Here is a 16,937-nt window from a genome sequence, read left to right as displayed (position 1 = left end):
CACCTGGAGGACCGCTGCCCTGGCTGCCGATGGTGTCTCGAAAAGCATTGCTGTGTGATTCGAGAAGGGAGGTGGGGGTGACGCTGCCATGAAATCCGAGTTTGACAGCAAAGGACTGGGAATCACTGATGTAAAATCTGAACCAGCTGACTACGCAGGATCAGCTGCTCCGGGGATAAGAGACAGCATGAGAGACAGAGTGAGCGATGGAGGCGGAAGTGAAAGGTTGGGGGAGGGGACTGTTTACAACATGGACTTGGAGTTTGATGCACTGGGGCAGGCAGTGACCTTGGCAGTGATTATGGAGGTTTGAGAAAGGAGCAGAGGCGGTGGCAGGGAGCAGGGCCCGAGACACAGAGGGTCTTATGGTGAACGAGTCCCGTCAGGAGCAGTGGCTCATGATGTCGGCAAGAGGGACAGGTTACAAGTGTGCAGGAGGGCTTTGTGGTTTTAAGCCCCCTGAGAGGGTGTGACAAGGACCCACCCGTGGAGGGATGTTTTCTCCTGTCTCTCTCATGAGAAGCAGAGCTCGAGCTTTGAGCCCCTGATTTTCCCGCATGGAGAAGTGCAGGCTTCACCTGAACACTCTGCTGCTGTGTCTCCACCATTCGGGCCCTCACTGCCCGCTCACGCCCTGGGCTGGGAGAGAAGCCCCAGGGCCGTGTGGGGCCAGGGCAGTGGGGGTGCAGAGGCCACGTGGGGAGGCAGGTGGAGGATGTTTGCAAGTGAGGCGGAGAGTCTGCACCGCTGGGTCTTTTTTTGCAGCTAAATGAAAGGAGCTGTAGGAGGTTATTTTTGGCCGCAAAGTAAGTCACAGAGAGTCTTCTCACCTTCCTGTTTTCCTGCGGTGCGCGTCAGAGAAGAGGTGTCTGTGATGGGTTGGGGTTTTTCAGAGGCTAAGACGCCCAAGGCATCATGGTGGTTTTGAGGAGAGCCCTAGTTTCCAGAAGCCAGTCAGGCCTGTCCCGCTGTGTTTTCATTAAAGTCCCCGACCCATATCCCTTGTCACCAACTCCCCGTCATGACTCAGATGGCTGCTTCTGGGTGGAAAGTGAAGGGAGCGGGAGGCTGTCAGGGATGAGAGCTCCCACGGCATTGACTCTAAAGCGTTGGTGGCAGACTCTTGACTCTTTTTTTTGACCAGAGTCTCTCTGGAGGGAACTCCGACACCAAGTCACACTGGCAAAAGCCGTGGTATACTGCCACTGGCACACTGAGTCCTTGCTGTGGGCCAGGTACTGTGCTAAATATTCTACCTCCATTCACTCATTTTTTTCTTGACAGCAGCCCTGTGAGGCAGGTGTTATTCCCATTTCTGAATGAGGCTCTGCTGCTTAAGAGATGCAGTAAACTCACTCAGGCTCTCACGGTTGGTAAGAGCAGAGCTGGGGTCCGGGCACAGGTTCATCTAACATTGCGCCCTCTGGTCTGAGTCACCACACTGCACGGCCTCGGGCATCTTTCTGGACTGGAACTATTAAGCTCTGGGTACCTCCCAGCAGATAAAAATAGTACAGGTGAAAGAAGTCGTTTGACCTTATTTTGTCTGCTTTTCTTTTTCCATCTCAGTGTACCCTGTGTCTCTCAGAAGAGATTCGTTTTTGCCCTCCTTGGTTATTCCTCTTCTAAGACTGTGCCTTGGTTTTGGTACCCGAGAGCGAAAATCAGGCTTTTCTTTCCAACCCTGTAAAGGTACATGTTTGCTCTTCCTTTTCTGAGGGTCTGGTGGCCCTGCACAGAAGCTCTCTGACCTCACATGGACCAGTGAGGCACAGCAGACCACAGGAGTAGACCTGAGGACTGACCCCTCTCTGGGAGTCACCAAATGGGGCTGTCTCCCTCTGCCCATCCAGCAGTGTGTATCCTCATTGCCTTTCTCCCAATTATGTCTTGCTTATCTACTGTTTGAAGAGTAGATTCTTTTTTATATTCTTTTTTTAAATTCTTATTTTTATTGAAGTGTAGTCGATTCACAATACCAGCTTCATGTGCACAGCAAAGCAACTCAACCACACGTATACATATATATGTACATACATATATATATGTGCACATTCTCCCAGACTCTTTTGCATCATAGCTTACCACAAGAAACCAAACATAGTTCCCCACACTACACAGCAGGTCCCCACCATCCATTCATTTTACATACAGCAGTGTGTATCCTTCAATTCCAAACTCCCGATCCATCCCTCCCTACCCTCTCCCTGACAACCAATTTGCCCTCTACATCCATGAGCCCACCTCTGGCCTATAAACAAAATCTCCATTCCGTTCTTTTCCCTTTAGACTCCGCATACAGGCAACATCAGCATCTCTCTCTCTCTCTCTCTCTCTCTCTCTCTCTGTGTCTGACCTACCTCACCCAACACGACAATCCCTAGGTCCGTCCACACTACCGCAAATGGCGTCCTCTCATTCCTTCTCACAGCTGAGCAACATGCCACTGTGTATACACACTCCATCCTCCCCATCCAGGCATCTGTCCATGGACACCCAGGTTGTTTCCGTGTCCTGGCCACTGCAAATAGTGTTGCTGTGAACACTGGGGTGCAGGTGTGCCATCGAACCACAGTTTTGAAGAGTAGACTCATGACTTTCAAGAAGTACTCATTGCAGCTTCAACTGTTTGCTGGTAACCCAGCAGGTCTTTAATATCTTAGTGACTTGTGACCTCGTCAAGGTCTGGATTGAATCACGGAGACTTCAGGGCTGGTAGGCACGATCTCCTGGTTCCAAGTGAGCCAAGCTAGCTGTGCAGCATTGCTCTGTGACTATCTTATTCCGTATCAGTCTTTGCAAACGTAGTTATCTTAAAATACTAACAGAGTCACTGAAGAGTTCCCCACTTTGCAAAGGCCCAAGACCTAGACTCCTGTTCCTGATCAGCCGTTAAAACCCAAACACTTGATTACAGAGAGCTTTGCAGACACAGGACAGTCATGGTTTCACTACCTTCCTTCTGCTCTGGTTCTCAGCTTCTTTTTGCCTCCTGGCAATTTCCATTCTCTTATCCCACCTGTAGAACTACTATGACTTTGATAAATGTATTCAGCATTTTTAGATTGTTTACAGAATGAGAACTTGCAAATGGCATATTCTGCTGTCTCTTCCCACTTAGAAATAAATGTCTACTGATGCTCTGCAGGAGAGGAATAATAAAAAGGAGGCTCTAGTCATAAAGTATGTTAAGGAAATGTAGTCAGCCACTGTCATAGGTATTTGTTTGTGGAGAACCTACTGTGTATCAGGCACTGAACTAGTAGCTGAGACTAAAAGATGATTTGATTCTGAGCCCTTGAGAGTACATTCTGAATGTTAAGTCCTGTAACGCGTATATGGATAAAATATACCAGTGTACACAGAGGCAGGGAAAACTCTCTGGGTCTAGGAAACCTGATGAGATTTTTCCGGAGGAAGCTGTATCTAAGAAATTATTCCTGCACAATCCATCTCAGGGTATCTGTCTATTTTAATTTTACATTTTCCAAGAAGATTGTTGCAAACCCACAAATGTGAGATCATTGGCACCCTCCCACCCCAGGGGGTGAACACAGGAGGAGTGGAATGACTCCATTTCCTCCTTTCCTCAGATGACTCCAGTGAGCAGAAAAATGCCTGGCTTTAGCATTCTGGGGCCCAGAAATAAACGTTTCTGGGCTGCAGGCGTCTGCTCTGATGGGAGGGGAGAACAGTGCTCCTTCCTCCTGGCCAAATCAGCCTCTAGGGAAATATGGGCCGACCAAGCCCCCAGATCAGAAGGCGCTGTGGTACCAGGTAACTTATTTGGAGTAAACTTTTAACCTGCAAGTGAGAAAAACAGAGGTGAAGTTGTGGGGGTCCAAGGGAATTGAGGTGACGTATGTGACCCTTTCTTTGCTTCTGTATTGGATCGCTGGGGTCACTTCATTATTAATGTGTCTGAACCTCAGCCCTTTGTATAGAAGCGCCACAGGAATTTAAGTTTCCCTGCATTCCCAATTAACTGGAAGATTAATGAGATCATCAGACAGTGGTAGCGCGGTACAGTAGAAAGAACTTCAGATCGAGAATCAAGACATCTGGGCTCTGCTCCCGGGATTGCCACTGACTAACCTTGTGAACAAGACATTTCACCTTTTTAAGGGGCCGTTTCATCACCTGTAAAATGAGAGTTTGGTACTGAGTAGTTTTCAAGGCTCTATTCAGCCTTAGAATTTTATGCATCTATGGTTTAAAAAAAAAAAGAGCAAGAAGTGTTCTGGTCACAAAGAGTCCCTGAGGGGCCTCAGAGACCTCCCAAAATTTGCCCCTGAGATTCTAAGAGGCAATGAAGCCCAGACATATGTGCACGGTAGGTGGATGCATGGGATGAAAGAGCCAGGCTGGAGGCCGCCATTCACTGGAGAGCCTGATCCGTCTCTGCAGGGACTTCACTGGATGCGGCATTCCAGATGCCCTGGAGCAAGACTCTTTGGGCAGGATGCAGCCTAATCAATCTAGTGTGTGAGGAGTGGGTGTGAGTCTGATTGGTCGTTCACATAACTAGAAAGTCTTCACGGGAAATAGGGTTATGCATTATGCAGAAATGTGATTAGCATCTTCTCCTGTTCTAAAACAGTTCTCAAAATGATCAGTCCGGATTCTGCTCCAGGCTTTACCTGTAGGAAAAGACTCAGTTTGGGCTGAGATCTCAACCTTCAGATGAGCAGAGCAGAAGGTCTGCCGTCCAAAACTGACCTTTCTAAAGCACCAGTGTGGTTGCAGGTTCTGTTGCAAGCTGCAGAAGAAAAAAAATGTTCTTAATCTAATTCACAAAATAGGCTTATTATCAGCCAACAGGTCAAAGTTTATGGAATTCTTCCTGACCGGGGGGCTCTGGCACCCTCTTCTTCCACCCCACCCCTCTGAATCATCCATTGCTAAGCTCTCCTTCACAGGGGTAGAGGTACATCAGGGAGGGCTACAATCCCCACACCTAACTCCTCAGAGCAATTTAAACAGAAAACAGCACCGGACAGTATCACATAAAGAAGAAATTAGCTCTTCTGAGAAGTTTCCAAAGTCGTACGGGTAGGTTGGAGCTGACAGCCTCTCCTCTTTGTATTTCATCACTTACACACAGCCATTTACACGGCCACCCCATCTGCCTGGAATACAGCCAGCTGGCAAGGAGAACCTTCCTGTTACAACCGAATTAGGTATTTCCAAGCACATACATCATCAGAAGAGCAGCTCAGCCTCTCTCTCAACTTTAGGTATTCCCTCTAGGTATAATTCCACAACATGGGGTCCATGACGGGATGTGTGTGTGTGTGTGGAGAGAGGCTCATTTGGTATAGAAGTCAATAGCCCAGTGCAAAGAGCCTCCTTGTAAATACAAATGAAAAATATTCACATTAATGACCTTGTGTTCTATAAGTTATTAAGAGGCAGGGAAACAGGAATTTTACAAAGGTTTTTTTTTCTTCTGTTAAAATGATTAAAACAAAAATTAAAAGTGACTGTTAAAGAAATAAGCTTCAAGGAAGAGAAAAATCCACTTACACGGAACACTTCGTTTTCTGATGTTGCGGGAGAACGAGGTGCATGTATGGGTAATGAGAAATTCGTGTGTGGACGCGTTGGGCAGAGAAACCAAGTCCTGGACCCTCCCTTGAGGAAGTTTCTGGTGGGGAGAAGTGATGTCCCAGGTCTGACACCTTCCAATTGTTGAGATTTACATCCTCCCTCCCCGTCCACATCCAGTCTTCAGATTCTTTAAAAACTTTGGATCAGTTAGTCATTTTTCCCTTCCTATTTTTTCCATTGTAACTTTGGACGCAAGCCGTCAAGCTTCCCAGGCACACGTTGCCATGGGAACCTCTGTTTGTTTAGGGTGGAGTCGTTCTTGGCAGGTTGGGGGAGGAGCAATTAATTCTAATAGGTATATAGTAAATTAAATACTTGGGTCTTTCCAACGTTTTCTCTGTATTTCTGCCCCTTTTTATAAATTCCCTCTCTTTCCAGATGACCCTTTAAGAGCAGAAAAGAAGCAGCTTCTAGAATCATGTCCAGGTTATGGCAGCTGAAGTCCAGTGGGACGTAGAGAAGGTCACCTTGACCATTTCTACTCTTTCAGTGTATCTTTCTTAATATTCTTGAGATGAGAAGCCATCCTTGGGGAAGACTTTGGAAAGAAAGATTCCCCAGGACCTTTTATTAACCCACTGAAATGCATAAGTTGTTCTTAGGAAAGAGGAGATCTTCTTTGATCTCCCCTTAATCTTCCATATTGAAGACCATACTTTATATGTAGGAAAAGTATTTTAGGTGATCTTTGGATTTTTATAGACAATTCTATGAAAAAGAAAGAAGGAACAGATTAAGTTTTGCCAGTGAGTCAGTCAAGGTTGGAGGAAAAGCAACAGATGCAGTGTTAGATGAGAAAAATACACTCCAAACACTTAAGAAGGAGAAAGAAAGCTCTGGGGGAACCTCAGTGAGTGTATCCGGTCCTGGCGGCAGAGCCCAAGAGCATCTATAGATGTTAAGAATGCAGCTATTCTCATTATTTGGCTGCAACTGTGAATTCAAGTCCTAATTATATGGTTATTCCAAGATCTCCCGAGTCAGAGTACCTGGCTCCAGTGTTAAAGACAGATGCTCATCCCAAAGTCTTTGTCTTTTATCCCAGTACGTCCCATGTTGAAAACAGAATTCATTTTCACTTCCTGCTCTCCACTGATAACTGCTCTGCAGCTGTGCAACAGCTGTTGAGTTCCACCCCACGAGTAGCAGCTTCTCAGGGGCTGGCAAACTGGTACACATCTGGATTGATGTTCAAATGACCTCAGAACCCCATAGAATAAATCAAAACATTGAAGTAATAAACTTGGCCGAGCTCGTTCTGATGTAACTCAATTGCTGAAAATTATTTTTTAATGGCCATTTTTTAGTGCGGTGATCTATCTCATCAAAGCCCAGTGAAATAGGAAACAGTCCTTCTAGCTGACATTTAAGGAGGGGTGGGAGGGGTGAGGGGCTGGGAGGTGGGGAGAGAAAGTGATTTGAACGTGTAAACTGGCCTCAGGACTCGTGAGTCTACTGACTGTCTTGTGGCCCAAAGAGTTTGACCACAAGATGTTTCCTGAGGCTTTGCAGTTGGGCATCCACTCAGGACAGGGAGCAGATGACTGGCTGAGGAGGTGGGCTGCTGTGCCTTCCAGGATGCTGTGGGGCACCATTTCCCTCCGGGAGTGGTTCTAAGGAAACCACGTGTTGGGCTGCCGGGCTCTTTCTTAACCGCTCGTTGCTGTTCTTATCATACGTTCCCCTTTTGGGGTGAAACACTCCATTAACTCTGGTTTGGCCTGGGCCTCTTTCCCATTTTGGTTCCTGTTAACTTGCAGCAGTAACAGGAGTAGGTGGAAACCGTTTAGCTTTCTCTGCTCTGACCCTGCGTCTAGCTGCTGTGCGTGAAGTAGCTGTACGTGAGGGACAATTTGTGTTCCAGCACTGGTGTCCTGAACCCCAGGACCACTGTCTCCTGGACAGACATCATTGGAGTCTTTATAGCAACCCAGGACTATCGGGGTCTCTAAGTACAAGTTCCAAGAGATGAGGTGGACGTTATGATCCTTAATCTGTGAGAAGCAGCAAAAAGTCAAGATACATGATTTTTAATCCCAAACTCTGCTTGACCCTAAAGCTGTGACCTCGGGCACGTTTTTGTCATCTCTATGTATCTCCGTTTCTTAGTTGATAAAGTGGGACTCTTAAAGCCAAACTTGCCTGATGCACAGGCTTTTCCTGTTGATACAGAGTTAATATGTGTGAAAGTATTTCTCAGCCTGCAGATATAATTATTATATTATATTATATTATATTATATTATATTATATTATATTATATTATATTATAATTTCCAGCAGGTAATAAAGTTGATCAAGGAACTAAATGAACCATTCTGGATCCTAGAATAAGCAAGGAGCAGGTGCTCCGGGTGGAATTGGACAACTCTTTAGGTGCAATGGTCTTCTCTTGAGACTTTTTGACTTTTCGAGAATAGTAGGTCAATTTTGACCCTGCGCCTTGGGTAATGTCTCTTGAGTTCCATGGATGATGTTGGGAGTGAGGCGAGAGGGAGAGGAGGGGGAAGAAGCAATGTGGAGCCGTACTGAGACCCTGACCTGCCGCCTCTCACCAGCCTTTCCAAGCAGATGGTTGGTGCGATACTATCAACAACCGAGCCTACTGCCACTACGATGGGGGAGACTGCTGCTCTTCCACACTCTCCTCCAAGAAGGTAAGTGAGGGTGCCCAGGCGTGGGAGGAGGGGCAGCAGCTCCAGGAGTAAACGCAGGTGCTTTGGCTCGCTCTCCGTGGTGTATCATAACTGGCTTTTCCTCAACAGTCGAGAAGAGGGAATTATAATGAACAAACCTTGGGGCTTCTGCAGTGACCGGATTGAGACCACTTGTTAGGAAACACTAGTTCTCTCACTGTCAGTCCTGTAACTGCTTCAGAAAAGCCACGCTTCTGCTATTCAAAGACACACTTGCTTATTGTCGCCCAGAAACATTTCTGTAGGTAGGGAATAATGGCTTCTACCCGCCAAGGGAGGCAGGATTCCCAAAGAAGTGACATCCAGTGATCATTAACCTTCATAATTAAAGGAACAGTCCTACAAAGTGTATTATAAGCATATTGCAGGTGTCTGTCGGGCTTCCACCGCAAGCTACTGGAGGGCTCCCCTGGACCATCTCCTGAGCAGTAGTCTTTTTCTTGATGCCTTTTATCCTTTTGCTCTGGGCGCTATTAAATTAGAAATTTATGCTCAAGCTAAGCCTATAAAATTGAACAGGCTGAAAACTTGGGAAAAATGTGGAAGGAAACACAAGTGCTCCAGAGATATTTGATGCTAGCTGGCCAATGTCAGGAATCAGAAATACGCAAGAGATTATCTTCCCTTCCTTGTATGTGTTTCCACCATAAAATCACACCTACATGATGATCTGTACACAGACCTGAATGCTATGGCTCCTAGTGGCTAATCGTTACCGATCGCTTGCTCTGTGCCAGGCACTTCTCTTCACTGACAGGAATTAACTTATTTAGCGCAGAGAGTTCAGGGGCTCATTGTATCACTGTTCAACTTGGCCCTCTTCTGCTCTAAAAAACCAGTAAATTCCAAACCATGAGAAACAGATGAGGAGCTTGGATTGCAGATCAGAAATCATGCCAACTAATTCCTGTTCTCACTTCAAGAAAGTAACTGGTCAAGGATCCCATTTCTACCCAGAAAAGCATAACTGCTTTGGAAGAAAGCAATCAATTCTCTCTCCATCTTACACCCAACAAATTAAGAATTTTGTCTTTAATGGACTACAATGCCTGTGGCCAGTATACAATCAGGATTGAAAAAGCATTACACCCTCTCTCCCCTGTTTACTCTTAAATCACATTTAATTCATATGTAAAAATATGCTGGGAAATTCCATCAAAGACCACTGCCCGTTCTCCAGTCCACCTGCCCAATCACCAAGCCCATCTCGTCAGTGTATGTGGACTGTTAAACAATATACTGATCTGTTGTGTTTTGTTTGATGATCCATGCCCAAAGGGTAGAATCTTTGCCACTTTTACATCATGTCTCCTGAGTGCCCAATTCTCTCTTAATGGGACAAAGAATATGTTTATCTGTTGGTAGCAGTGCAAGCAGGAAGGGAGGAACTTTTGCTGGACCATCCCTGGCCTGGAGGAGGGATAATGACATAGCAGAAAAGCAGTCCAGCCACAAACAATGGGTAAAGAGATGCATTGTTTCACCAAACCGAAGTAGATCCTGGGTCCAAGGGCAGAACCTCAAGCTTATGAAGATGGCAAAGATGAGCTAGGGTACAGGAGCCTTGATTTTCCAGATAGTAGTGTCTACCTCTCCTGACCTTCTCTGTACGAAGAACATACTCACATTCACCCTATCTTACCTACTTTACAGGAATTTTGTGACGATGATAACAGCAACAAAAACATGAACAGCGGTAGTTTTAAACACTAGTGGTAACATTAAGTGTAGTAGTAACCGGTGTTAGAGGTGGAAATGTGTGTTTTATACCCATCGTCTTATGTAGACCCCACTGACACCCTCTGGGGTGGTTGCTGTTGTCCTCCCACTTCACACAGAGAGAGAGTGAAGCAAGGACGGCTCACCTTGCCTAAGGAGACATGGTGTGTCAGTGAAAGCACCGAGTGTTAATTTCAGTTCTGTGCTATTAACATGCAGTCCCACACTTCCCCTGGGACCAAGTGAGAAAAGCAAAAGCGGGTAGAAAAGTGTGAAGCTTGGCGCAGAAATGGGTTATTTCAACTTCTCTTTGATTTCCCCTAGGTCATTCCGTTTGCTGCTGACTGTGATCTGGATGAATGCACCTGCCGAGACCCCAAGGCTGAAGAAAATCAGTAACTGTGGGATCGAGACCCTCCTTCCACTGCCCTGGCAGCAGTAAGAAAGAGAGGTTCCGCAAAAGGAAACAAAAGGGTGAATGAAGGAGAAAGGTCGTGGAAGGAAGGAAGGAAGAAGAACATGAAGGATCTTATAAGAAGGGCAAGAGGGTGATTATAGGTTCCAATCATTGCGTCCAGTAGCCCAAGTCAGGAAAAATCATCCGCAAAATTTTCTTCCAAGAGGCAGTTGATTTAAAGTGGGGAGAGAAATATGATGCTATACAAGGACCCTCCCCCATTTATAGTCTATCCAATTCCATCCTCAACTCTTGCCCTGCCCCTCACTCTGCACCCTGCCAACTATTCAGCCCCACCCACCTTGTAAGCCAACACCAAAATACTAGAAGAGAACTTGCCAGGGACACTCTGTTAATACCCACGTTGAATGGATTTCCATCTTTCAGGGCTCATCGAACCTAAACTGGCTCTCTCCCTTTCTTTGTGTAGTCTCCCTTAGTCATAATGAGGTTAGTTATTAATTCTTTAGAAGTATTTAAACATAATTATATAATTATATAAATATATTATATTTTTTGCTGTCTACTAAGCTAAAAATTAGCCATTGTTCCACATATGCTGCTGTGAAGTTCACATCCAGAATGAATGCCGAGGGTTTGAGGACCGAAAGACAAGCTCTTCGACCATCTTTCTATTCATAGAAATTGGCAGGTTGATAGGGAACTGGAGAAGAAAAGAGAGAGATTAGATGGAGGTTTTGATGATAACATGCCAGCTAATCATCTTTTTATGAGCTGGGAGCTGGGCCCAGGCTGAGGAAACGGGGGCTTGGAATGATAATACTAAGAGGCATGGGAAGGTGAGTGGGGGTATCTGTTGGTGCTAAGTCCAGGAAAACTAGCCTGTGATTCTTGAACATCCATCCAGAAAGAATATATTCACTTCTGGGAACTCTTAGTTGGAATTGGTGAGACCCTGGATTTTCTCCATTTCCCTATGTGCCTGTTCCAGGCGTGACTCCCAGCCAGCCCCTCCGTCAACAAGTTTGTATGAGGGCTCATCGTCCAATCACCAGGGTGACAGGAACTCACACATTCTTCATCGTTGGCCTGTGGTCTCATCCCTTCTAAGCCCCCAAGCCTGACCATCATTCACAGCCACATGAGCAATTGTTGATTTTCTGGGGAGAAAACTGTCATAGAAATGGCCTCGGGGAAAGGTGGGATGAGAAGAAAGAACAGGCAGGGATAGAGAAGCCAAGGGAGGCCACTGACAGGGCAGAAGTCGGGGTAAACCAGAGCCCGGGACTGGAGGATGACATGAGTCAAGGAGACTCAGCCTTATTCCAAGTCTCCAAAGAGGACCAGAGGGGATACTTGGAACCGTGCAGAATCAGAGGTAAATTCTATTCAAGTGTGTTGTGTTAAATCTGTGTTCCAGAGAGTTGCCTTTGCACAGGCTATGAAAACACATGGAGCGAGGGTGACACTCTGTGGGGAGAGAGAAGAATTTCAACTATTTAGGGTCCATTTTGTCATCCTTTCTTGTTCAGTAGATGGGTTGTGTGTGAAATGACCACGTTAACCTGCTTCTATTTACGTCCAGGGCTGACTACGTGGTCTGCTGCAGTCACTTTTTGGTAATGATTTATGGATTAGGCCTTGGAGAAAAAGAGTGCAGAGCTAGTTTCTTGTTCAACACCCCAGTTTATCATCTCAGGAAGGGCCTGGAGGCTTGTCTCCCTCCAAGACTCTTCTCCAATGGAACGGAAGGACAGGCAAACATTTAAGTGCAGCCTTGGCCTCTCTGGATCACCTGCTCTTTGGCTCTCAAACCACAGTTTTCTACTTTCCCCATCAACACTAAAGCGATGGCTGAGTACAAAGAAGAAATACTACCCCTCGCTATTTTGAGCCAGACTTATATGTAGGAAAGATCAATATTCTAGAATGGAATAAAAAGGGAAAGGCGATAAACACATAACCATCTGTGGGGATATGAAGTGGGGGTGCAAAGTCTCTGGGGAAAGGGAAGTGCAGAGTCTGCCCATCCCAAAATCCCAAACTGCTCTTTTTCTGTATTTCTAGCCACATCAGAATACTGTCCATTATTTTGGTTCACATTTAGTTTCTCTAAGGAGAACATTTATTTCTGGGATTTTGACAGGCTTCAGGATGGAAAGGGCAGTAGAAAAGCTCAGAGTCTCCATTTTAAAACTGTTGTAAAATCATTATCCAAGTTTCCTGAAGCGTGCCAGGCCCTGCGCAGGGGACGCCTGCCATGTCGGGAAGGCCACACGCCCCTGACGGGAACGTGGGGCCTGTGGCTCTTGCCAGCGTGAGTCTGGGCTCGGTCTCTCTGCCAGAGTAGCAGTGACAACATTTCTCTTCCATGCTTCATTTCAAAATATTTTCTCCTCTATTGGTGACATCTGCATTCCATCACTGCCCTGGGAAGGTGACAGGACAGTCCTGATGGTGTGTGGGAAGCTCCTCAGGCTGCAGGCTGCCCAGCCCGAGTCAGCCCCGGCCTTTCAGAGACAGCAGGTTCTTCCAGCCGTGATCCCTGGAGCCCAGTGTCATGAGCGCCTCAGGTCACTGATAAAGTCGAAGGTCTGAGACACCGTGGTCACAGATCGCAGTGGGTATCAGCTCACACTCGCTCCCCGCGGTGGCCTGCATTCTGCTGTCCCCACCATCCGTGGGGTCACAGAGGGCCTCTCCCAGAGGCTCTTCTGTCTGATTCTTTGTTCCAAAATCACTTCTCCGCTCCCTCTTTTTCCTTATAACTAGCGCTAGGGTATCCAGGTGGCCTAGACTCTGATGGTTAGCGCGACAGCCTCCAGCCAGAGGAGTGAGAGGACAGAACGAGGAGAACGGTCAGCTGGCAAACTTGTCCATGAAAGGAAAAGGCTCCTTCTCGATTCTCTCCTTTCCTTCCCTCCATTACAAGGCATTGGGTTTGGTGCTTCCTCTGCTCTGTGAGATCGCTACGAGTGCACGTGTCAGCACCCCGAGGGGATGGCTTGGTTGGGAACATAGGGAAAGGAGCTGATCTACTGTATTGTAACGTCAAACAGCTACAGTCGGTTATTTTGTAAGATTATGAGATGTTCATTAAAAAGTCAGCACACAAAATGGGCAGCGTCTTTGGTGTCTTATTCTTTGTTGAAATCACTCCATCACTTCCAAATTGCTTTTCATTTGCTCCTGCCAGGCCCAGACAGCCGCAATTGACTAATTGACTTATGATTCCTTTCAGTCATTTAAAAACTATTTATTAAGTAAAGGGTATGCATAAGGAAGATAAACAAGAATGTTCACGAGAAGAGCTGACACACAGAAGCAGACGACACAGCAGTCATGCCAAGTGCCTCATGCGTTGTAGAAATAAAATGCAAAAATCATTTACAGTTCAGAGGAAGTGGGCGTCACTCCTGGATGCCAAAGGGAGGTGGTGCTTGAAAGATGGTCAGTGAAGGATGCAACATAGCTTGACGGGCAGAAATGGGAATGGGAGAGAGGAGAGTCTAGGTAAAGAGAAGGACAGGATGGACACTATGGAGGTAGGAATAAGAAAGTATGGGGTGCTATCAAACATCTCCAGGGCATCCAACTTAGCCAGAAGGTAGAACTCAGCTAGCAGGTGCCGTGCGTTTGGCAAACACAGTCTCATTTCATCCTCATGAATAGATCTGCCACGTCCAGAGCCTCATTTCACAGACGTGGACACCAAGTGTCAGTGTGTAAAGAAAGTTCTTTATGTCATATGCCTGGAGCTAGATTCAAGCCTGGTTCTGTGAGACACCGAGTTGTAAGAAAGCAAAGAACAGTGATGGTCCGTAGGATGGGAAAAGGGAAAGGGTGTAAGTGGAGAGAAATGTCGACTACGAGGCATCTGTGTTATCTTTGTACCCCTCCACTGACAGAAAAGGGAAGCCCGGAGGAGTAAGCATTTGAAGAAGTAACATATACCTGCTTTTCGATAAAATCAGTTCAAAGGCCAAGTAGATAATGAGCTGGAAATTTCATATAAAGCAGTGTTTCACACACTGAAGGAGGCGTCCGCCACTGAGGGTAGCTTACCAAGGTCTCTGGCCACTCCAGGCACCACCTGGCCGCCTGAAGGGCGGGGTGGTTATCTCAGTACATCTGTGAGCCACGTGGGGAAGCCTGCAGAACAGATGGCTAGAGATGGGAGCTTGAAACTTGAGAGAGAGAGATGTGTGACCACATTAAACATTTGAGAGTGAAAATAATATGACCTGACAGTTTCTTTATGGTTTGCAAAATACCTTCATATGATTTACTGCTCCCCATGGGTTACACAGAACAACCTTTTTTCCTTTTTTCTTTTCATGTTACAGATGAAGCAACTGTGCATTAGAGAGGCCATTGAAAACTCTGTTACTGTAACTTAGTGCAGGCTGGGGTGGGACTCCAACCTTTCTGTCCCCCGGTGTGATGTGCTTTCCACCACGCGAAGTTCAGCCCACTAGACCCAGAGCGAACCCAGATCCAGCTGAAACGGGGAAGTCACGTGCCTTTTCCCTTGTTTATGCTTCAAGGTGCTCACTGGTCTCCTGGTGGCTGTCTTAGTAGCTGGTGGTAGGAAAACTGAGAGCAAACCTAGAGCATCCTTCCAGGGCCCTCTGCTCATGCCAGGCCCTGAGTATAAGCAGATGCCCCTGCACATGCCAGTTAGGCCAGCTGGACGGAGACAGCTGGCAAGGCTGCCTTGCCCGTAACAGCTTCCCTGGGGAGAGTCCTGGAGGAGAATTTGGAGCTCTGGCTTCCCCTGACTGACAAACTTAAATGACACGGTGAGTCACCCACCAACTGGGGGACTCACTACTCTTAGATTCAGACCAACCAGATGATGAGGGGCTCAGGATGGGGAGCTGGGCAAGAAGAAGGGTTTTCACTTATAAACAACCCCAGAGCATCTCTGGAGCTGGCTTTGGATTAGCTCTTTTTATGTCACCCCAGGGACCCACTGATTCTGGAACCCTAACATTTCAGTTTGCCCAGTGGTTGGCTCAGGAAGAAAAGGGGTGGTGATGAGAATCTTATATCTCAGATGTCCGTGCCCATAAAACCCTGTGCCTTGGGTATTTGGGTATGGAACAAAGACTCATTAAAGAATAATGGCTATTTTCAAGTGTGCGTGGTTTGCTGATGATCCCTTTTTGTTTGTTTATTTGTTTTTTCCCTTGATTTTGCCACTAGATCTGCAGGTTACACTGCCAAGTGCTGGTAAGAGCTGGTGTGACAACGGCAGAGTCCATTCTTAAGAGAATCCGCAAGTCTGATCTGGTTAACATTCCAAATCAGTGTAATAAAAACATTGCTAAGCCCTGAAAGATAGTCCAGAGCAACTACAATTTGCTAATGTTCTTCAAATCAAATTTCCTTCCCAGGATAATTTAATATAGACAAACTCCCTTTGCTTTGTCTTTGTCCACATAAAAGTCACTTATTCAAATGCAAAAGATAAATAAATAAGGAAAGTGTTGACTTTTTAATGACTACCAATCACGTTTCATCAATTTGCCTTTTCTCTCCCTCGTGACTGCTATCTGAAGGCAGCTGCCTTTGAAAAAATGTTTGTAGACAGAGAAGTCACATATTTGAGTCTCACAAAAGGCCATCAAAGTTCAACAATGTTCCCATACCACAATTCAATATGTGCATTTCAGAGTGCTTTCTGAATAGTGAAGCCAAGTTGTGTTAGGGCACAAATGACTTCCAAGGAATGATTTTGTAGGCAGTGAATCAATAACCTTCAGAATGACCTGGAGGAGAGTCCTAGGACTTCTTAAAATGTCCCGGGAAATATGTTTATTAACTCTGCTCTTGCCTCCTCTACTTTGCTCGGTGACCTGCTGCAGGGAGCAGGCAGGGATGACTGAGTCTAGATTTTGAAGGTCAACGTGTAGGATCTATTAGTGACTTGCAATCTGTGGTCAGCATCATGGTGCTCTGCAAGGAACACAGCCTTGAAGCCTGACAAATTTAAATGTGAATTCTGACTTCACCGCTAACTAGGTCTATTACCTAGTTACTTAACGGCTCCGAGCCTCAGTTTCCTAAATATCTACCTTTGCGGGGCTCTGCCCACCTGAGCAGTGTCAGGCAGGAGGAAGTTCAGAAGTGATCGGTGGAAGCGATGAGTATAGTCTGACCATGGGAAGGAGGGGGGAACTGCCTTTAAATAGCTTGCAAAGACCCTTAGAGGGTCTCTGAGACGCGTGCCATTGTTATTACATTCTCAGGACAGAGCAGATAGGAGACTCCCATGTGGGGTCTGCGTCTTGGGAGATGTTTTAGTCTGTTGATTCAGAGTGAAGCAAAATGGACTTGTAGGATAATGGTGGTAAAGTTTGGTACTGAGAAAAATAAAGTGGGCTAAGGAGAAATTTTTGGAGTTGGCCAAAATGTTGATAAGCTCCAGATATTTGGAATATATCTGGAAAGCTGTGCTAGCTATGTGGAATGCTGGTTACTTTATTCAAA

General features: G+C 46.2%; 1 protein-coding gene across 1 annotated transcript in view; it reads left to right on the top strand.

Moving 5' to 3' along the window:
• Positions 1-10,802, top strand: part of PAPPA2 (pappalysin 2) — a 245,644-nt gene extending 234,842 nt beyond the window's left edge. The window contains exons 22-23 of the mRNA XM_006199611.4: positions 8,168-8,266; positions 10,349-10,802. Coding sequence (XP_006199673.2) covers positions 8,168-8,266; positions 10,349-10,423 — 174 coding nt within the window. The 3' untranslated portion in view covers positions 10,424-10,802. The remainder of the gene's footprint in view (positions 1-8,167; positions 8,267-10,348) is intronic.
• The last annotated feature ends 6,135 nt before the right edge of the window (positions 10,803-16,937 follow it).

Source organism: Vicugna pacos, chromosome 21 (assembly GCF_048564905.1).
Source record: "Vicugna pacos chromosome 21, VicPac4, whole genome shotgun sequence".
Taxonomy (NCBI): domain Eukaryota; kingdom Metazoa; phylum Chordata; class Mammalia; order Artiodactyla; family Camelidae; genus Vicugna; species Vicugna pacos.
Note: the sequence above shows the minus strand (reverse complement) of the source record. Positions and strands in the feature narration are given on the sequence as shown.